The sequence below is a fragment of the Balaenoptera acutorostrata genome, chromosome 3 (assembly GCF_949987535.1).
Source record: "Balaenoptera acutorostrata chromosome 3, mBalAcu1.1, whole genome shotgun sequence".
Taxonomy (NCBI): Eukaryota; Metazoa; Chordata; class Mammalia; order Artiodactyla; family Balaenopteridae; genus Balaenoptera; species Balaenoptera acutorostrata.
The window spans coordinates 65,501,177-65,524,121 of NC_080066.1; the positions used below are offsets into that span (position 1 = coordinate 65,501,177).

A 22,945-nucleotide genomic window follows, 5' to 3' on the forward strand; every position below is an offset into this window, starting at 1 on the left:
GTAGTTGTGGCACATGGGCTCAGTAGTTGTGGCGCACGGGCTTAGTTGCTCCGTGGCATGTGGGATCTTCCCGGACCAGGGCTCGAACCCATGTCCCCTGCATTGGCAGGCAGATTCTTAACCACTGTGCCACCAGGGAAGTCCCAAGTTGACTTATTTTTGAAGATCATTATTTTCACTGTTTTTTGTAAGGGCTTAGAATTAGTCAGCAGTATTAATCACACAAAATACTCTTAATGGAGACTTCTAAAAGTCTCTTACTGTTTATCACTCATTACATCAGTTTGCCCAGTATCTCTCTTAGCACCAGCAGAGAAAAATTGTTTTCATTTAATCAAAATTGTCATACAGCTATATTTTAAGAATAAGGTGGGGTGGTGAGAAGAATGGTGGTTTGGGATATTAGAACTATCACCCCTACTAAGAAGTTAGAAGGTAATTTCAGGAGGTAAAATATCAAGAAATAGAGGAATAAACATTTTTTACTATATTATACTATTCTTTGCCAAACAACTAAAAAGATTTGAGTGTTGTTGACTTTACGGAGCAGAAATTGAGGGTGGAGAAGGGATTGTTGTTTTTTGTTATAATCCTTTTAGAACTGTTTAATGTCATAAATCTTGTGTATTTCTTTTTTTTGATAAAAATTTTTGAAGTTTTAACTTCAAGAAACCACATATTCTGATAATCCAGTTTCATTTCTAGCCTGTGTAAGACTAATTAAACATACCTGTTAGCTTGATTCTTAATGCAGAATTTTATTGGGATAGAGAAGTCAAACTAGGAAAAATTGCATGATCCTTTTGGCATAACCAGGCATAGCTAGGAGTAACCTAGCTTTACTTTAGTAACCTTCTGACTTTCCAATAGCCTGTTTTTCCCTTCCCTGTCTCTTGGGTTTTAGAGATTTGTGATATTGAGGTAACAGGTCATTAACTCTGCTTTGTACATTTCTGTAAAGTAATCAATGAATTACATGTGTTAAAACTTCGGATCTATTTTTATAATTAAGATAAAAAGAAAAAGATGAAGAAAAAGAGAACTAACATGCTTTTCATTTGTAGTATATTTTGACTGAACACTGGTCCCCCAAGTTTTCCTCTCTACTGCTGTTGAAGAACATTTTGTCACTTATATTGTGAATATTATTCATGAAATAAATTTGAGCATCCTTTTTTAACCATAATTTTTTCCTGTTTCACAGACTTTGTCCATTGGTGTTCTTGATATTTTTGGGTTTGAAGATTATGAAAATAACAGCTTTGAACAGTTCTGTATTAATTTTGCTAATGAACGCTTACAACACTACTTTAATCAGCATATCTTTAAATTGGAGCAGGTGAGTACCTGAATGTGTGTACACTTGCCCCCTTCCCGCTCCCTAAACCCTAACCCCCACCTTAACATACACACACATAAATTTTTGAGTCATAGTCGTGATCAGTATTTTAAGTGTATTTCAATACAGATATTATTGACTTCATATTAGTGTAAGCAAATGACAGATCAGAGCATAGTTTTGGGGCCTTATCACACAGGGTTTTCTTTTTTGTTTAATAGGCCTCAAGTATTAGAATCAATAATATGTGCTTGTTTGACTGCACCTTTGAATGAAAAAATACGTGGGTTTGTTTTGTATTTTTGTTGATGTTTTTGATTTTTAATTGCCGCCATGGGCTTGGTCACTGTGTGTAATGTTAAGTATGCTTGTTGGATTCCTTTGATCTCTTAGTTCGAGGATGGGATAGAGGAGCTTATTAACAGAATCTCAAACCAGCTCAGAATGTGGATACAAAGAAATAGGGCAGTGTAGAGAGACCAAAATGTGTAACTAGATTTTTCTTGTGAGAAGTTCAAATTGACTGAATTAGTGTAGAAAGAGCAAGCCATCAGTTTCCATGAGAATTCTTAAGGTAAATGCAGGGTTGAAGGAAATGTGGGCTCTTTCTCCAAGTCAAGTTTGAATTCAGTAATAAGTTGAGATTATAGCCCAGAATTTCAGTTTGTATAAAAAGAAACAGGGTTCACATTCACCTCAAAGGAAATGGTGAAGAAAATAAATGAACAGAAAACCACAACAGGTCTTTCCTGTCATTGGGGCTTGCCATCCTCTGTCCTTCTTTAAGCACCGCTATTTTACTTAAAGAGTTATAAGGACTGATTAATATTAGCACAAGCAGCATTAGTCTTGGCCATTTTGATGATTCCTTAAAGTTTTTAACGCATGACCTTTTAGCTAGACTCTTTTATAGAGCTGTTAAAAGGTAGTATTATTTGTTATAATATCACCTAACATATATGTAGTTCTTACTCTTAACTGGGTACTCTTTTTATTTTGGTGTTGCAGATGATGCCTAAAGCCTGTATTCAAAACACTCTGGCTTCATAATTCTTGCTTTTAATCAAAAGTTGAGCTGGGATTGGTTTCTTTACTCAATCCAGTGTTCTTTTAAATAGATTATGCTAAATCAGTATTTTTATCTCCTAAAATGGCTGTGTGTGTTGGAGGGGTAGAGGAATGCATTTTGTTGACAGCGTTTTGTATTTTTCAAAGAAAAGCATTAATTGCTCTGTGGATCGTTAAACAGAAGACCGGTTAAATTGCTTTTGAAGAAGAAAGGTGTTCTCTTATTGTGAACTGAAATTATTCTTACCTTATTGAGAAGTCTAGATTAGCCATGGAGGAGCCACGAGAAATGCCTTACCTAAAAACATGTATAAAAATAAAACCTGACAGTTGATGGAAAATGTGTTCAAAACTACTTGGTGGGTGGGTGATCCTCATTTATTTGCTACCCTGCATATCATAGTTGTGGGCAATGTGGTGGAATTATGGATCAAAAGACATAGATACTAAGGTATAGCTTTTTTTTTTTCTTTTAAGTCTCAGTATTTTCTTCTGTTTGTGATGTAATGGGTAAGCTTTTGATGTAATTTATGGAATGCTTAGAGAAAATTTATACTTTTTGCCACCCCATCTATTTTATTCTTCCTTTCTCTCCTTCCTCATGTTTTTCTACTTAAAATGGATTTGCTGGAAATAAGAGATTTAAGTCAGTTTAAATATTGAGTGTTTTATTTATTTGTGTATTACTGTCTGGTACCTGTTATGAGATGGGTACTCAGGGAGTATTTGTTAAATTCAGTTGAATATAGAATCAGTTAAGTAGATTAAATTTTTTGAAAAAAATAAAACACAGAAATAAAAAAGTACCAAAGATGCTTTGGGAGGAAACATCTTGCAAATCTTGATTACTGAAGTTCACTTCTAAATTTTGCCCAAAATTAGTACATATGCACGTAGGATGGGAGAGAGATGTAATAGGTGCCATGAAGGATGATAGGTACTATAATCAGATATAAGGTAAAGTAGTGATATAAAGGATGAAATTGATTAGAACTTACTGAAAGTCTGCAAAGATTTCCCAGGGGTGATTCTGGAATAGAGTTTTGAATAGAAAGTTGAGCTCACCAGACTGTCAGTGGGGAAAAGATATTTTAAACAAAGGTAACAATATCTTTAAAACTGTGAGGCATAGAATAGCACAGCAGTTTTGATGAATTGGAAATGATTCAATATAGCTAAAATATAGGATATAAGGATGGAGGCAGGAAGAGAGATAAGTTTGATGAAATAGCCTGGGGTCAGAGAGTTGTGCAGAGAAGATTAGAATTTTTCTTTTAGAGAATGAGGAGCTATTTGAAGTATATTTAGCAGAGGATTTGAATTGGAACTGTGGAAGATGGGTTGAAGAGAGGTGAACTGGAGAGAAGGACATAATCTATAAGCCAGTTGAAGTAGTATGGGAGAGTGATTCTGAGTCCTGAATCAAGGTATTTGTAGAGATAATGTGGAATAAGAGACAGATGAAAAGAGGTTTCTGTGATTTGAAAATCTGTTTCCTGTTATCATTTGTAATACTGCTCTTTTCTTATTTCCTTTACTTGCTCAGAATTATTCCTTAGGTCATTGATTCATCAGTAAATCGAATAACAATTATGTATCAGGCACTGTTAGGCATTGAAGATAGACATTTTAGAGTTCAGGGATCTTACTGTGGAGTTCATAATCTAGTGAGTTGTTCTTTTGTCTGTCCCACTTCTGGGGATGTCAGACTAGGAAATTTTGATGAAACTTCCTTGCAGAACACCTAAAAAAAAACTGAACAAAATATATTTGAAAGCATTGGAGTACCTTCAAATAAGTGAAGTTTTACAGGGCTTAGATATGTAAGCATGAAACCCAGGGAATTGAGCCCAGCATTCGGGGACTGCTTTGTTCCTAGAGACGTTTCTGTTCTGGTAGAGGGCCGCCAGATTCTGAAAGAGTCAGGCTTGAGAATCTGAGAAGCCGAAAAGGGTTTTCTCCAGATTAAGGAACAAGGAGGAGCCCCCTGGCAACTCCCACAGGCTTTAGGTTGAAGACCTCAAAGGGTTATATCTTAGAGTAAAGGTAAAGCAGAAATAGAGAAGGCATCATAGGGGCTGAAGCCCAGTTTAAAATAATCTCAGTTCTTGATTGGGTTAAAATAGTGTAGAATTTCCAGCGTTCTTAGCCACCTGCCAATAGCAAATTCAGTCTCCAGTGGAGGAAGAAATCATTCTAGTGCTAAAGTTATCTCTATACTTTTTCATATACAAGCATTCAGTTTTTAACTGAGAAGTTTGTTTGTTTTTTAAGACATACAAGGAAGGAAACCAACATGAATAAGAACCAAGTGAGACAATAGACTATACCAAAGGGGATCCAGATAATGATTTTATCAAACATGAACTTTAAAGTAACAGTGGTTTCAAGAAATTTTTTTAAGTGATAATTTTATTAAAGAACTACAAACTGTTTTAAAAAATCCTAAATTTAGGAAAATTTAAAACTAATTTAGAACTAAAGGAAAATTTAAAAAATTTAGAACTAAAAAGTAGAGTGAAATTAAAAACATTAGTTTTTCACAGTTAGTTAGATATAGCTTAAGAGAAAATTAGTGATGTGGAAGATAAACCAGAAGAAATAACAGCCTGATGAATAAAGCTAAAAGAGGAAAATACAAATAGTGTAAGAGACATGGGGCATAGTAAAAAAGTCTAACATATGTGTAACAGGAATTCTGGAAAGATGTATGTGAAAGAGAGAGAATAGGATAGAAGCTGTATTTGAAAAAAGTGATGGCTGAGAATTTTCCAAAACTTAAAACACGAAACAAAAAAATTTCAACAAGCACACATTTGAGAAGCCCTAAGAATACAAAACATGATAAGAACAAAGACAGCCATATAGTAAGACAAAGACAGGGACTTCCCTGGTGGCACAGTGGTTAAGAATCCGCCTGCCAGTGCAGGGGACACAGGTTTGAGCCCTGGTCCGGGAAGATCCCACATACCATGGAGCAACCTAGCCCGTGCGCCACAACTACTGAGCCTGTGCTCTAGAGCCCACGAGCCACAACTACTGAGCCCTTGTGCCACAACTACTGAAGCCCGCGCGCCTAGAGCCCGTGCTCCACAACAAGAGAAGCCACTGCAATGAGAAGCCCGCGCACGGCAACGAGGACCCAATGCAGCCAAAAAAATAAAGAAAAAAACCCCAATAAAAATGATATCTGAGAAGCAGCCAGAGATGGGGGAAACAGTACCTTTAAAGAAGCAACAGTAAGATTGAAAGTCAGTCTTTCCGGGGAGACAGTGGATGCCAGAAGACGGTGGGGTATTTTCCTTAAAACTGAAGTATGTTATTTGGGCAGTAACTAAATTATTCCCATTGTCACTCAGAGTTGCAGGAATGAATGAAAAGCAATGAACAATGTAAAAAAGTGGGTGAATCTAAATGAATTTTAACAAAATTAGACAAAGATAAAAATGTCTTTTGTGGTTTAATGTATGTGTAGAACTAAAACATGTGAGTACAATAGCATTTAATTCAGGAAAGGATACAGAATTTAAGGTATTGTAATATCTTTGTATTAAATGCCAAGTGATAGAAGGTTTTTTTCTCTGTTAGACATTAATAAGTTAAGAATGTGTCTTATGATTTTAGGATAACCACCAAGTAATAAAAGAATATAAAACTCTCAAGTTAATATAGGGAACAAGTGAAGTAAAAACAATTCTAGTAATACAAAAGAAAGCAAGAAAGAGGAATAAAAGCAATAACAAGAAAGCAGGACAAATAACAAATGGTAAGATGGTTGATTTAATCCCACAAATACCAGTAATTGCATTAAATATAAATAGACTAATTACTCCAACTAGAAGCCAAAGATTCTCAGGCTGAATATAAAATAAGACTAAATTGCTCCTTCTAAGAGAGACTCTTTAAATATAAGCATACAGAAAGGTTAAAAGTAAAAGGATGGAAAAAGATTTAGCAAGCCTTAACAAAAACAAAAGAACTGATATAACTGTATTAGTATCACACTTTAAGCATTGCTAGAGATAAAAAAAGGAGTATTTGATAATACTAAAAGGATCAGTTCATCAGAAAGTATACAATTCCAAATTTATAGGTACCTCATAATACAGCCTCAAAGTATATAAAACAAGAAATTGATAAACTAAAAACAAATATATATTTGCAATTTTAGTGGAATATTTTTAACATACCTTGCTGAATAGCTGATAGAACAAGCAGACAAAAAATTGGTAAGGATACAGAAGATGTAAAACACCCAGAGAATTGGGTGGGTGCTTTTGAGGGTACCTAGTCCTGCCTGCCCTTTATGTCAGAATGCCAATTTCCCTGGGTCTGAGGCCTATATCAAATAAAGATATAGAAGATTTTTAAGGCAAATACTTATCTGACATATATAGATAACTGCAAATTTACAAAATTTGCTTATATACTGGACCATAAAACAAGGGTCAAATTTCACAGTTTTGAAATCACACAGATCTCACTACCATAATAAATTTATATCAGAAACCAACAACAAGAAGATAACTGGAAAATACTTTATGATTAAAAATTAAGTAATGAATTTCTAGATAGCCTAGAAGTTGAAAAAAATTAGAAAATATATTGAACTTAATATATTACATATTAAAACTTGTGACTAAAGGTACACTTGAGTCACTAAAGAAGTGTGACTAATGATTTACTTAGAGGAAAATTTTATAGCTGTTAGAAGATTTTAAGGTTGAAGAGCAACGATTAACAAATTGGAAAAAGATCAGCAAACTAAACCAAAGGAAAGTGGAAAGAGGGAAATAATAAAGAAAAAAAAAGGCGATTAAATAAAAGTGAAAACAAATATATTATGGGAGAGGATCAACAGAGTGAAAAGTAATACTTTGAAATGACTGATAACATTGATATAACCCTTAAGAAATTGGTGTGAGAGAGAGACAAGAGAGGGATATAAATAGCCAGAATTCCAATGATAAAGACCACATCATTGTGTATCCTACACATGTTAAAAAGATAGTAGGATACACTAAACAACTTCATGTCTGTAAGCCTTATTAAATGATATGAGAAAATACTTTTCAAAACTGACACAGATGAAATACAAAGTTTAACTCTATAACTATTAAAGAAATTGAATATGTAATTAAAAACCTTTCCATAAAGAATATTGTAAGCCAAAATGGCACCACTGATGCATTCCGCTGACTTTGAAAGAATTATTTTCAGTTTGACATAAATTCTTATGTGGAATAGAAAAAAAGGGGACAATTCTCAACACATTTTTGGGGACCAGGATAACATTGATTTCTAAATCTGTGAAGGATATTATTAGAAGTGGAAATTGTCAATTTCACTCATAAATGTAGATGTAAAAATTCTAAACAAATATATATCCAGCAAGATATATAAAAGGATAATACATCAGAACCAAATGGTGTTTTTCCTGTTGCTTGTTACATCTAACCACCTATCAATTTAATTCATCTATTAACAAAAGAAAAAATTCATGGTACTCTCAATAGAAATGTAAAAAGCATTTGATAAATTTACATATTCATTCTTGTTAAAAACAAAACAAAACCCTTAGCAAACTACATATAGAAGGGAACTTCCTGATAAAGGGCATTTACAAAAAAACCAACAGTTAATGTCAAACTTAATGGAAATAGACTGAATGATTTCCCCCTAAGACTGAGAACAAGGCAAGGATGTTTTCTAAGAATTTTTGTCAGGAACACAGGCATGTGAGGACATCCAAATGGGAAGTAAACATAGGAAAAGATTTTTCACTTATTAGTCATTAGGGACAATAAAATTAAAAACATAATTAAATATTCCTAAGCATTCACCAGAATGACTAAAATGGAAAAGACTGACAATACAAGTATTAGAGAAATACTGTGCACCGGAAAGTCCAATACACTGGTGGTAGGTGCATAAATTGGTACAACCACTTTAGAAAGCTGTTTGGCAGTATCTTCTGAGGTTATACATGAGTAGTTTATAAGCCTGTGGTTTCACTCTCAAAATGTATATAAATGTTCAACAAGAGTTTTATACAGAAATGTTCATGATGTCATTATTTTTAATGGCCAGAAATTGGAAATAAGTGTAATGTCTATCAATAGTATATAAATAGGTGAATACATTGTATATAAATACTCTGCAGCATTGGTTCTCAAAGAGTTGTTCTTCTCCTACCCCTACTGGTACCATCGACATCACCTGGGCACTCCTTAGAAATGCAAATATAGGATCCCACCCTATACCTACTTATTCACAAATTCTAGGTTTGTGGCTTCTGTTTTTAACAAGCTCTCCACATGATTCTGTTGTATATTAAAGTTTGAGACTTAATCTCCGTAGCCGATTTTGGCATACTTTTTCTGTAAAGGGACCAGACAAATCAGTCTTCTAGGTTTGGGGGGCCGTATGGTCTCAGCTCTGCTGTTACATTGAGAAAGCAGCCTAGACAATGCATAAATGAGCAAATGTTGTACTCCACAACCCCAGCCCTACAGCAATTAAAATGAATGAACTTTAGATGCATCCTACAACATAATGTTGAGTAAAAGAAAAAAAGCCAGATGAAAAGAATATGTATTATATGATTCTATTTATATAATATTTATAAACAGGTGAATCTTATCAGTGCTATTAGAAATTAGGATAATAGTTAACTTTGGGCAAGAGGGTCTGAATCATCATTGGGAAAAGGGGATGAGAAGGGATTTTGGACTGCTAGTAATGTCTATAAAAATCCATATGCTTGTACTATTTAGTACGCTTTTTATCCATGCTATGAAAAAGAATAGGGAAAAAACTTTCTTACCACTGCTTGGGTGTGACCTTTGTATAGCATTACTTACTTGTGAAATTGTTAATTACGAGGAAAGAATTAAGCATTTACCTTTCCCAATTAGAATGACTGTAGTTTATAGTAGGGTCCACTTTTTCTTTACAGGATAATGATAATACGGAAAGAATGATAAAATTACAAAATCACTATTTCACAAAACCAGCATATTTGTAGAGAAGTATGCAAGTGTAATCAGTGAATACTAAAATCATCAGATGAACAGGATATTTATTTGGTGCCTAAATATCAGTGCAATGTAGAAACGTAACTTCTTTGTTCTCAGGGGCATCTTTCTGACAGTTTAAAAGTAAAAGCATCACAGAGATGAATAAAAGAAGATTTCCTAGTATAGAGATTGAGGAAGGACCAATGGGGGCTTCATAAGAGAGTTCTGAATAGTTGCTAGTATGTGAGCTTTGAGTTATTTAGTCTTGAAATCTGGGAAGCTACCCTGCCCCCACCTTTTGAAAGGTGTTGTAAGAGTTTTATTTTGCCGAAGTCCAGTGTGTATGAATTCCATATGATTTATATCAGTGATCACTGGAGGTAATAGTTTTCCACTTTTCCCAGACATTGTTTCATTAAATTCATTGTTGACGATCCAGCAGTTCTTTTTGATGGCTTAGAATCGTGTGGGAGAAATTAGGCTTTTTCATTTTATATTTTTCCTTAGTGCAGTCATCAGATAGTGTGGCTAAAACAAATCCAGCCCTAAATTCTCATCTGAGTGGAATCACAAATAGGATTCTAACCAGAAAATTTGGTTGCATGTACTTTTTTTGTGTGTGTGTGTGTGTTAGTTTCTGCTTTATAACAAAGTGAATCAGCTACAGATATACACACGTTCCCATATCTCCTCCCTCCCCATCCCACCCCCCCAGGCGGTCACAAAGCACCGTGCTGATCTCCCTGTGCTAGGTTGCATGTACTTTTAAAAGAAAACAGACATACCCTATATCGAGATTTTATACAAGTGAAATTTATACATTCTTCCATTGTGTGGATTAGTAAAAGAGAAAAGTTTAAACTATTTTTTAATCCTGGTAAAAGCTTTTTAGTCCTTATTCTCACATTCATGTTATTTTCTGCAAGATGAATATATTGTTAATATGTTATTTCCTAGGAGGAATATAGAGCTGAAGGTATCAGCTGGCACAATATAGATTACATTGATAATACCTGTTGCATAAATCTTATTAGCAAGAAACCAACAGGCCTGCTCCATCTTTTGGATGAAGAAAGCAAGTGAGTATGATTCTTTTCAGTTTTGTTATTGGCCATTTGGGCTTTTCATGTCTTCTTAAGCCCTACATTTTCTTCTTAACATTATTTATTTATTTTATTTATTTATTTATTTATGGCTGTGTTGGGTCTTCGTTTCTGTGCGAGGGCTTTCTCCAGTTGCGGCAAGCGGGGGCCACTCTTCATCGCGGTGCGCGGGCCTCTCACTATCGTGGCCTCTCTTGTTGCGGAGCACAGGCTCCAGATGCGCAGGCTCAGCAATTGTGGCTCACGGGCCCAGTCGCTCCGCGGCATGTGGGATCCTCCCAGACCAGGGCTCGAACCCGTGTCCCCTGCATTGGCAGGCGGACTCCCAACCACTGCGCCACCAGGGAAGCCCTCTTCTTAACATTATTAAGTAAAGAGCCAAAGTTTCCCATGTATGCCGTTTTTGTGTGTGTTTGTGTGTTTCTAAGAAAATTGGATGGACTTCGCTATAGAACTCATTTTTTCCTTGTGTTTTTCCAGATTTCTTCTACAGAGTCACTTTGATGTTAGATTTGTTGGTTTATATTTATTTTTTTTGTTTTGTGTTCCTCTCTTCTTGAATTAAGTTTGTGTATGTGTGTTTTAAGAATGGGTTTATTTTTAATTTTTATTGGCGTCTAGTTGCCAACTAGATGCCAATAAAAATTAACTTAAAAAAAGTTTTTTTTTCCAGTTAAAGAAGGTCTTTTTTATTTTTGCAGTGTCATTCCATACAAAAGCAATAGATAACAGTCTTAACAAGAAGTTTACAATTGAATATTTGAACAGAAAATCTGTACACGTTATCATTTACAGCAATTTTACGTGGTAAATTAACTGATTGTAAAAAAAAAAAGGTCTTTCTAAATCCTTCTGCTGTCTTAACTCTTGGAGTATTATAGGTAGAAGGCCTACTTAGTGCTATTTACAAGTACCAAATTAAGACTGTATAACTTACATAAAGCCCATTAACTTACCAGCTCAATTTAATATCTTTGACTATTCAGTGCTCTTAAAAAAAAAAGTTTTATGTATGAGATGTGTTTGCAGTTTTCCTGTTTTGCAGAAGAGAAGATAATAATAGATTCGTGATATCTGCCATGGCTGTACAGGTTTTAAGTGGCAACATATGCTAGATATTTGCCATCCCTTGATAACACTGTTCAATATACTAAACTTATATGTATGCTTCAGAAACGAAGCTTCCGATAGCATCCTCCAGAGTGTTCCCAGTGCTCTATAAAGTATTATTTATAGTTTAATTGTCCTAAGAGATGGCAAATCTAGAATTGGAGAAACCAAAGTGGTGAAGTGTGTGTTGGTTTTCTGTTGCTCTTTAGTAAAATATTTAGAAATTGAATTAGTTCACCTGATTCCTAGCTTAATATTATACTCATTAAACTACAATATAAAATTAAGCGTTTACTATCATAGGATGACTATATACCAGGTTTGTGTGGGACAATCTAAAGTTTATGCCTGTTGTTCACTTTAGTTATTAAAGGTGCCTACTTTTACTCTCAGAATATCCTGATATGTATGGTAAGTTATATGTCACCCTGTTAATATACCATAAACACAGAATTGCTACGTAGAATTATAAAGTAATATGGCAGAATGCAAAATATATTGGAAAGGAGACTGCTAACAGTTACATCTACCCACTCTATCGCCAGTCTATCACATTTATTTCCATTAATCTAAATGAATTAAAATGCAGCCAACACAAAAAATATTTTAATTTTATGTCCAAAGTCGTGAAAGTTTCTTGTATTGCTCTATGTGTCCTGAAACATACATTGTCTCTTATAAAATTGTACGGTTATTAGTTCTTAACTCAGCCTGCATACCTTACTTCTGGTGTATTTTATTTTGGAAAGCGTCATAGGTGATTTTTGATATTTAGTGTTGAGACCCATTATGGTAGATATTGAAATGATAAGCAGTTCTTTTTGTTTGAGCCATATTATGGTAAAAGAACAAGAAAGTTTAAGCATTCGAGGAAAAGATCATATATGTAGTAAATGATGGACTCGAGATTCAAACTCAAATATTCAAATTCAAATACCTGGACTCCAGGTATTTCTAACTAAGCTTTATTTTTTTTTTTTAACCTGAGCTTTTGTTTTCCTTTTTTATTGAGGTAGCATTGGTTTATAACATTATATAAGTTTCATGTTTACAACATTATATTTCTACTTCTGTATACCCTACAGTGTGCTCACCACCAAAAATGTATTTTCCATCTGTCACCATACAGTTGATCCCTTTTACCAATTTTGCCTTCCCCCCTGCCCCATCCCCTCTTGTAGATAAAAAACTCATGAACAAACAAAAACAAAATAAATGAATAAACCAAACAAAAACAAACACGTAGATACAGAGAGCAGAGTAATAAGCGTGTGTTTTGAAGTATTGTCCTGTATTGCTTCACCATAATACTTAGGCTGTAGAGTCAGAAGTTCAGGGTTGTATTCCACCTCTATTAACTACGCTTAGCAAATCTCTTAATATCTTTGGTCCTCAGTTTTCTTGCATGCAAAAAGGAAATGATGATGATAAATTATAATGCTGTGTGCTGTATATCTTATGGTGATTGTGAGCAGCAAATGAGCTAGTGGATATATAATTAAAACATGAATAGAGCAAAGGGGTTTTGTCTGGTCTGTTATTCTTTAAGCAAAATTTCATTGAGTGCACATCTTATTGTATAAAGACCATCTTTACGTGGTCAGTTGGTACCTCACATAAATGTAAATATTACCCCATGAAGAGAATAGCACCTCTTTGCTGTTACCCAAGAGCTTCTGAGGTTAAGCCACATGGCCAGAAATTACAGGGAGACAGACTTTGGTTCAGTATAAGGAAGAACTTTCTAATCATTAGAGCTGATTAGCAGCTGCTTCATAAAGTGATAAAATTTCTCATTATAGTAATTATTTTGCATCATCTGTCAGGGTATTATTGTAGGTAGGAGATTGGACTGAATAACCTCTTAATTATCGCTTGGATTATGCTTTTATATTAGTTCTCCATAAAAATTTTTAATAAAGCATAATATTACTTTCCTTTCTTTGTAAGTCAGTCCGTCAGTCCTATTATTACCTCCCCTTGTAAATGGACCAGCTTTGTCTCTATGCTTTAACACTCCAGAAGATGCAAAGGCATGAAATATTTTCCCTCTGTCATGTACCTACAAAGAGAGGTTGAAAATAAATTAGTCTCATTTAGGAAGAGCTGTTTTGGGAATCACTTTGAGTATTTTTCCTCTAAAAATATTTTGTTCTGTAGGGAATACGTTACATGAAATATATCCTTAGTGGTATTCCTGCTTCATTCAGTGTGTTTGTAGTGCTTTAGATGCATGGGTTGGAAGTTAGAAGTCTTATTTAATCTTGTCTTTGCTATCTACTGGCTGTTCAAATTTTATAAACTAGATTCTAAAGGATGCAGTGTGGAATTTAGAAAGGAGGAATGGTGTAAGCAAAGTTAAGAGTGTTATCAATCTTTTCTATAGTACTTAGTGTGATCTGCTGACAGCAGCACTGGCTGCACCTTGAAGGTTGTTAGAAGTACAGAATCTCATACTTCCACCCCAGATTTCTTTTTCTTTTTTCTTTTTATGGCCGCACGGCATGCAGGATCTTAGTTCCCTGACCAGGGATCAAACCTGTGTCCCCTGCACTGGAAGTGCAGAGTGTTAACCACTGGACAGCCAGGGAAGTCCTACACCCCAGATTTCTTGAATCAGAATCTGCATTTTAACAAACTGAAGTTAAGATCAGAGCATTCATTTAGGACAGCATTTTATCGGTCTTGCCTGTTCATAAGAATTACCTGGGGAAACTTCTAAATAGTACTGATGTGTCACCAGCCTAGCATCAGTTCAGTAGACTCACAGGAGATGGGGTACAGGCATTGGTATTTTTGAAAGCTCCCAGAGGTACTTCTTATATGCAAAGAAACACTACTCTAAGGCTGCCCCTGCAGGTAGCCTTTGGGGAACGCTAGATGAAGAGCTTTGAAATGCACAATGTCCGCTCTGACTCTGTTCCAAGCCCTTTTGCTTGGTTATGTAGTATGTATCCACAAATGTTTGTTGAATGCAGGACATGTGGAGAGTTTTTCTTTCCATCTTTCCTTGTTTGGAATAAAAATTGTTCTCATATCTGTCCTCCTTCCTTTCAAAATTTCTTTTCTCCATTCAAAAGTAAGAGAAAAACAAATCATAAGCTTTTTGATTACTCAGAGGATTAGAAGGTAAATAAACTTTTACCTAGAGACAGTGAGGTGAGCATCCTTCCTGAAAAGAAGCATTCTGCTGTGGAGTAGTGAGTGGTAAGTTTGCAGAGGTTGGGTTGGTCTAGGCTTAGGAGCTTAGATTCCAGTTTTCCAGAGTAGGAGAGGCACACAATTAAAGCACTATTGTAGGAAAATTTATTTTGATAGTTCCGTTTGGTGACATGAAACAAAGTAAAATTAGAATCACTGAGGCTACTGTAGAGGCTGTTGCGGTACTCTCTGAAATTGTTTAAGAGTTGTAATCCATTCTAGAATGGCTGAGAGTTCTGGATAGGAGAGGAAGAGCCTAGATAGTGGAGATATTTTGAGGATGGGATAGTATTTGAATGCAAAAGCAGGCCTAGTTGACTAGGAAAATGGCAGTGTTGGCAACATAAAAAAGTAGGTAACATTTATATCATCCCTATAGGATGTCAGCTAGTGTTAGGTGTTTTTAACTAGTGTTTAATTCTACTAGCACTCTGTTACCTCATTTCACTCATTTTATGTATTAACAAACCAGTTCTTAAAGAAGGTTTTACCTAGCTTGCCCAAGGTCACAGACAGAATTGGTAATCTAAGCAATGACTGTCTGACATCAAAGATCATTCTCCTTCCTGATTCCAATTCGTACTATGTAATTAACCATTTTCGTTGTAATTTTAGAATAATTTTTACGCATTAGATATCGTATTCAGCATCTTTACAATCTCATGTCACATTATTTTGCATTATTTCAGCTCCTGTTAAATAAAACTATTCTCTGAAAGATACTTGCCATGTCCTTTTTATTTGTCAGTGATTATTTTCTGTATTTGAAACTCCTACCCAACCTTTAACATCTAGCTCGTAATTAATTGCCTCCTTTATCCTCTGTGAACCTTTCCATTGTTCCCAACTAGAGATTTCTTTCTCTTCTGAAGTTTTATATGCCTGTACTACTATTATGTAGTTACTTCTTAATATTATTTGAATGATACCCAGATATGAAATGCTCATCAGTGAGTATAAACCCATTGATATATATTTGAAATAATCATAGATATAATGTAAAGCTATACAGTAACTGGTGTAGGTAAGAAAATTACTACTTAATTCATACATGAAGAAAAAACAAAAAATGACAGTGATTTAAAGGACCTGTCCAAATTGAGAGATTATTCCCTTACTACAAGTTCTTGACCCCAAACAACATATGATTTGGTTTTTATTATTCTTTGGGTTTTATGGTAGTGCAGCACACTGTGACCTAAGCTAAATATCCAAAGACCTGAGTTAATTTCTCACTTCTGCCACTTGCAAAGTGTGAGTTAGGCAAATCACAACTTTTGAGCTCTCATCTACAAAATAGGAATACCAATTCTTGTTTTACTCATTTTTCAGCTTGTTATGAGAATTTATTTAAGTGAAAACTCTCTGTAATTTGCTAAATGTGTTAGATGGAAATGTAATTAAAATGTATTTTAAAAAACTACTGTATTAACTGCTGCATCTTTCTTTAGTGTTTTTGTTTTTATTTTTAATTCAGCTTTCCACAGGCTACAAATCAAACACTGCTGGACAAATTTAAGCATCAACATGAAGAGAATTCTTACATTGAATTTCCAGCTGTGATGGAGCCTGCTTTTATCATAAAGCATTATGCCGGGAAAGTGAAATACAGGGTAAAGGTCAGTAAATTTCTCACTGAATATGCCTTTAGGGCAGAGGAGTGTTCTTAACTATATCCCCATCCCTGTCACACTACCCTCTTTGTAGTTGGTCAATAACAGTGGGTCAATAACAGTTTTCTCTGGATATATGCCCAGGATACTACTAAAAATTCATACTCTACTTTACAGTATTCTACTGTCATTAGAAGATGGTTTTGTCTGTTTCCTCCTGCAGCTAAAATTGATTTCAGTCCATTCTGTATGTAATAGCCTATTTATTTATATTCTGTTTTTTAATTTCTAATTTTTTTTAATTTAATTTTTATTTTAAATTTACTTTTAAATTTAATTTTTATTTTATACTGGGGTATAGTTGATTTACAATGTTGTGTTAGTTTCAGTTGTACAGCAGATGTACAGGTGTACAGCAAAATGGTTCCCATATAGGTTATTACATAATTGTAATAGCCTTTTTAGATCTGAAAGAATAGTTACCATCAGTACATCTTAAACCCACTAGTTTATCTATGTAGTTGGTTGAATTTTTCTCTTCTCTACATCCATTAGGCCTGACAGGCTTCATGTCTTCATATACCATTGGGTATTTGTGAGCTTGTACTCCTAATGAATATGTTGAAACTATTTTTTTTTCTTTTTTTTTTTATACAGCAGGTTCTTATTAGTCATCCATTTTATACACATCAGTGTATACATGTCAATCCCAATCACCCAATTCATCACACCCCCCCCCGCAGCTTTCCCCCATTGGTGTCCACACATTTGTTCTCTACATCTGTGTCTCAATTTCTGCCCTGAAAACCGGTTCATCTGTACCATTTTTCTAGGTTCCACATATATGTGTTAATATACAATATTTGTTTTTCTCTTTCTGACTTACTTCACTCTGTATGACAGTCTCTAGATCCATCCATGTCTCAACAAATGACCTAATTTCATTCCTTTTTATGGCTAATATTCCATTGTATATATGTAGCACATCTTCTTTATCCATTCATCTGTCGATGGGCATTTAGGTTGCTTCCATGACCTGGCTATTGTAAATAGTGCTGCAGTGAACATTGGGGTGCATGTGTCTTTTTGAATTGTGGTTTTCTCTGGATATATGCCCAGTAGTGGGATTGCTGGATCATATGGTAATTCTATTATTAGTTTTTTAAGGAACCTCCATACTGTTCTCCATAGTGGCTGTATCAGTTTGCATTCCCACCAACAGTGCAAGAGGGTTCTCTTTTCTCCACACCCTCTCCAGCATTTGTTGTTTGTAGATTTTCTGATGATGCCTATTCTCACTGGTGTGAGGTGATACCTCATTGTAGTTTTGATTTGCATTTCTCTAATAATTAGTGATGTTGAGCAGCTTTTCATGTGCTTCTTGGCCATCTGTATGTCTTTGGAGAAACGTCTATTTAGGTCTTCTGCCCATTTTTGGATTGGGTTGTTTGTTTTATTAGTATTGAGCTGCATGAGCTGTTTATATATTTTGGAGATTAATCCTTTGTCTGTTGATTTGTTTGCAAATATTTTCTCCCATTCTAAGGGTTGTCTTTTCGTCTTGTTTATGGTTTCCTTTGCTGTGCAAAAGCTTTGAAGTTTCATTAAGTCCCATTTGTTTACTTTTGTTTTTATTTCCATTACTCTAGGAGGTGGAACAAAAAAGATCTTGCTGTGATTTATGTCAAAGAGTGTTCTTCCTATGTTTTCCTCTAAGAGTTTTATAGTGTCCGGTCTTACATTTAGGTCTCTAATCCATTTTGAGTTTATTTTTGAGCATGGTGTTAGGGAGTGTTCTAATTTCATTCTTTCACATGTAGCTGTCCAGTTTTCCCAGCACTGCTTATTGAAGGAGACTGTCTTTTCTCCATTGTATATCCTTGCCTCCTTTGTCATAGGTTAGTTGATCTTAGGTGCGTGGGTTTATCTCTGGGCTTTCTATCTTGTTCCATTGATCTATGTTTCTGTTTTTGTGCCAGTACCATATTGTCTTGATTTCTGTAGCTTTGTAGTATCGTCTGAAGTCAGGGAGTCTGATTCCTCCAGCTCCGTTTTTTTCACTCAAGACTGCTTTGGCTATTCGGGGTCTTTTGTGTCTCCATACAAATTTTAAGATTTTTTGTTCTAGTTCTGTAAAAAATGCCATTGGTAAGTTGATAGGGATTGCATTGAATCTGTAGATTGCTTTTGTTAGTATAGTCATTTTCACAATGTTGATGCTTCCAATCCAAGAACATGGTATATCTCTCCATCTGTTGGTATCATCTTTAATTTCTTTCATCAGTGTCGTATAGTTTTCTGCATACAGGTCTTTTGTCTCCCTAGGTAGGTTTATTCCTAGGTATTTTATTTTTTCTGTTGCAGTGGTAAATGGGAGTGTTTCCTTAATTTCTCTTTCAGATTTTTCATCATTAGTGTATAGGAATGCAAGAGATTTCTGTGCATTAATTTTGTATCCTGCAACTTTACCAAATTCATTGATTAGCTCTAGTAGTTTTCTGGTGGCATCTTTAGGATTCTCTATGTATAGTATCATGTCACCTGCAAACAGTGACAGTTTGACTTCTTCTTTTCCAATTTGTATTCCTTTTATTTCTTTTTCTTCTCTGATTGCTGTGGCTGGGACTTCCAAAACTATGTTGAATAATAGTGGTAAGAGTGGACATCCTTGTCTTGCTCCTGACCTTAGAGGAAATGCTTTCAGTTTTCACCATTGAGAATGATGTTTGCTGTGGTTTGTCATATATGGCCTTTATTATGTTGAGGTAGGTTCCCTCTATGCCCACTTTCTGGAGAGTTTTTATCATAAATGGGTGTTGAATTTTGTCAAAAGCTTTTTCTGCATCTATTGAGATGATCATATGGTTTTTATTCTTCAATTTGTTAATATGGTGTATCACATTGATTGATTTGCATATATTGAAGAATCCTTGCATCCCTGGGATAAATCCCACTTGATCATGGTGTATGATCCTTTTAATGTGTTGTTGGATTCTGTTTGCAAGTATTTTGTTGAGGATTTTTGCATCTATATTCATCAGTGATATTGGTCTGTAATTTTCTTTTTTTGTAGTATCTTTGTCTGGTTTTGGTATCAGGGTGATGGTGGCCTCATAGAATGAGTTTGGGAGTGTTCCTTCCTCTGCAATTTTTGGAAGAGTTTGAGAAGGATGGGTGTTAGCTCTTCTCTAAATGTTTGATAGAATTCACCTGTGAAGCCATCTATCTGGTCCTGGACTTTTGTTTGTTGGAAGATTTTAAATCACAGTTTTAATTTCATTACTTGTGATTGGTCTGTTCATATTTTCTACTTCTTCCTGGTTCAGTCTTGGAAGGTTATACCTTTCTAAGAATTTGTCCATTTCTTCCAGGTTGTCCATTTTATTGGCATTGAGTTGCTTGTAGTAGTCTCTTAGGATGCTTCGTATTTCTGCGGTGTCTGCTGTAACTTCTCCTTTTTCATTTCTAATTTTATTGATTTGAGTCCTCTCCCTCTTTTTCTTGATGAGTCTGGCTAATGGTTTGTCAATTTTGTTTATCTTCTCAGAGAACCAACTTTTAGTTTTATTGATCTTTGCTATTGTTTTCTTTGTTTCTATTTCATTTATTTCTGCTCTGATCTTTATGATTTCTTTCCTTCGGCTAACTTTGGATTTTGTTTGTTCTTCTTTCTCTAGTTCCTTTAGGTGTAAGGTTAGATTGTTTATTTGAGATTTTTCTTGTTTCTTGAGGTAGGCTTGCATAGCTATAAAATTCCCTCTTAGAACTGATTTTTCTGCATCCCATAGGTTTTGGATAGTCGTGTTTTCATTGTCATTTGTCTCTAGGTATTTTTTTATTTCCTCTTTGATTTCTTCAGTGATCTCTTGGTTATTTAGTAACATATTGTTTAGCCTCCATGTGTTTGTGTTTCTTACGTTTTTTTCCCTGTAATTGATTTCTAATCTCATAGCATTGTGGTCAGAAAAGATGCTTGATATGATTTCAGTTTTCTTAAATTTACTGAGGCTTGATTTGTGACCCAAGATGTGATCTGTCCTGGAGAATGTTCCATGTGCACCCGAGAAGAAAGTGTAATCTGCTGTTTTTGGATGGAATGTCCTATAAATATCAATTAAATCTATCTGGTCTACTGTGTCATTTAAAGCTTCTGTTTCCTTATTTATTTTCATTTTGGATGATCTGTCCATTGGTGTAAGTGAGGTGTTAAAGTCCCCTACTATTATTGTGTTACTGTCGATTTCCTCTTTTATAGCTGTTAGCAGTTGCCTTATGTATTGAGGTGCTCCTGTGTTGGGTGCATATGTATTTATAATTGTTGGGGCTGGGCTGGGGCTACTCTTCATTGTGGTGCGCAGGCTTCTCATTGTCATGGCATCTCTTGTTGTGGAGTACAGGCTCTAGGTGCGTGGGCTTCAGTAGTTGTGGCACGCGGGCTCTGGAGCACAGGCTCAGTTGTTGTGGCACATGGGCTTAGTTGCTCCGCGGTATGTGGGATCTTCCCGGTCCAGGGATCGAACCCGTGTCTTCTGCGTTGACAGGCGGATTCTTAACCACTGCACCACCAGGGAAGCCCTTGCCCATTTTTTGTTTGTAATTGATGAGCCCATTACCCTTCAACCACTTGATGTTTAAGCCTGCCATTTAAGAGAGTTTCTAAGTAATGCAGTGACGATATGGAGAATGGTGGAGCAATACGTTTTCTTCTGGATCTTGAGGTGAGAGTCAGAATTAAGATCACTCATTCATTCATCACTGATTCATTTATTCAGGAAGTACTGATATTTATTAAACACAGAACACATGTCAGACCTTGTGCTTGTTGTTCAGAATGATCTAGTGAGAAATTAGCAGACATGTTCCTGGCTCTGTATACACATATACATATATGTGTGTGTGTGTTTAATTTAGATAAATGGGGTTATGTGTATAAATAAATGAATGGGTTTTGTGAGAGAAAGTAGTGAAATAGTGGATTTTGAATTTGTGGATCCATCAACACCTCTTTGAGAAACTCAAAATTTGAGAGATGAGCTGAAGTAAATGTTACCTTGGTGAGGGGTTGGGATGGTGAATATTATAGGCCATGAGATAGGACAGAATTTAATATGTTAAAATAATTGAAAACAGGTCAGTGTTACTAGATTATAGTAATCAAGGAAAATAGTGGCATGAAATGAATTCAGAGAATGGACAGCAAGTTAGTTCTTCAGGCCTTCTAGACCAAGTTAAAGGAATTTGGTTTTTGTTGATATTATTATGAGGAGCCATGAAAAGATTTTTAAGCAGAGGATATGATGTGTGTTTTTAAAAGATTGATTTCTTGGAGGAGAAGGAATAGCAGAGGGAGAGATTGGGAGCTGGGAGATGAATTAGATAGCTTTTTAAAATAGTTGAGGTGAAATGTTAAGGTAAACTGGACCACTGAGATGGCAGTAGAGATGGAGGAGATCTAGATGATTACGAGATATTTTTTGGAGGTACAGTCAGTAAACCTTATTGATGAATTCCAAGTAAGTGATCTCTGGCTATAGCTGATGGGTGAATTTGAGGTGCTATTTCCTGAGGTGGAAAAGACAGGAAGGAACAGATTTTAGAACAAACATTAAGAATAACAGAGTAGAATGGTGGTTACTAGGGGGTGGGGGAATTGAGGAGATGCTGGCAAAGGATACAGACCTGCAGTTAAATTCTGGAGATCTAATGTGCTACATTGTAATTATAGTAAACATTGTATTTATAGTTAACATTGTGATTATAGCATTGTCTTCAAAGTTTTTAAGAGACCAGATCTTAAATGTTCTTACCACAAAACAAAAAAATGATGATTATATGACATAATGGAGGTGTTTGCTGACTCTAAAGTGGTAATCATATTGCAGTATGTAAATGTATCAAATCAGTATTATGTACACCTTAAACAATGTTGTGTGTCAGTTATATCTCAATTTAAAAATACAGTCTAAAACAAAAACAAAAAAATATTCATTCATATTATCACGTAGGTTGAAAGTAAATAAAAGGATGGGAAGAACACACACCAGGCAAACCCTAACTAAAAGAAAGCTGGTATAATTACATTATTGTCAGACAAGATAGACTTTAAGACAAGAATTATTATTAGAGATAAATAAGCACATTTCATAACAATAAAAGGGACCAGTTCAACAGAAGACATATCAAAAGTTGTATGTACCTAATGACTTCAGTTCAATTATATAAGCCAAAAAGGGAGCAAAAGTAGAACTAGACAAGTTTACCATCAAAGTTGTAGATTTTAATACGTATCTCTCAGTAACAACAGAATATGCAGACACAAAATCAATAAAAACAGAACAATTGAACAGCAGTACTAAACAACTGACCTAATTGGCATATCATAACTAGATATTCTTTGGGTGTTTAGAAATTAAGTAAAATTCTTCTAGATAACGCCTGAGTTAAAAAACAGATCACAATTAAAATGATAATATTTTAACTGAACATTAATGA

At 35.0% G+C, this 22,945-nt stretch overlaps 1 protein-coding gene across 12 annotated transcripts in view; it reads left to right on the top strand.

The window, feature by feature from the left end:
* Positions 1-22,945, top strand: part of MYO9A (myosin IXA) — a 283,465-nt gene that overhangs the window by 95,022 nt on the left and 165,498 nt on the right. For all 12 annotated transcript variants that reach the window (XM_057541959.1, XM_057541957.1, XM_007197776.2 and 9 more), the window contains 3 exons: positions 1,205-1,339; positions 10,384-10,505; positions 16,318-16,459. In XM_057541959.1, coding sequence (XP_057397942.1) covers positions 1,205-1,339; positions 10,384-10,505; positions 16,318-16,459 — 399 coding nt within the window. The remainder of the gene's footprint in view (positions 1-1,204; positions 1,340-10,383; positions 10,506-16,317; positions 16,460-22,945) is intronic.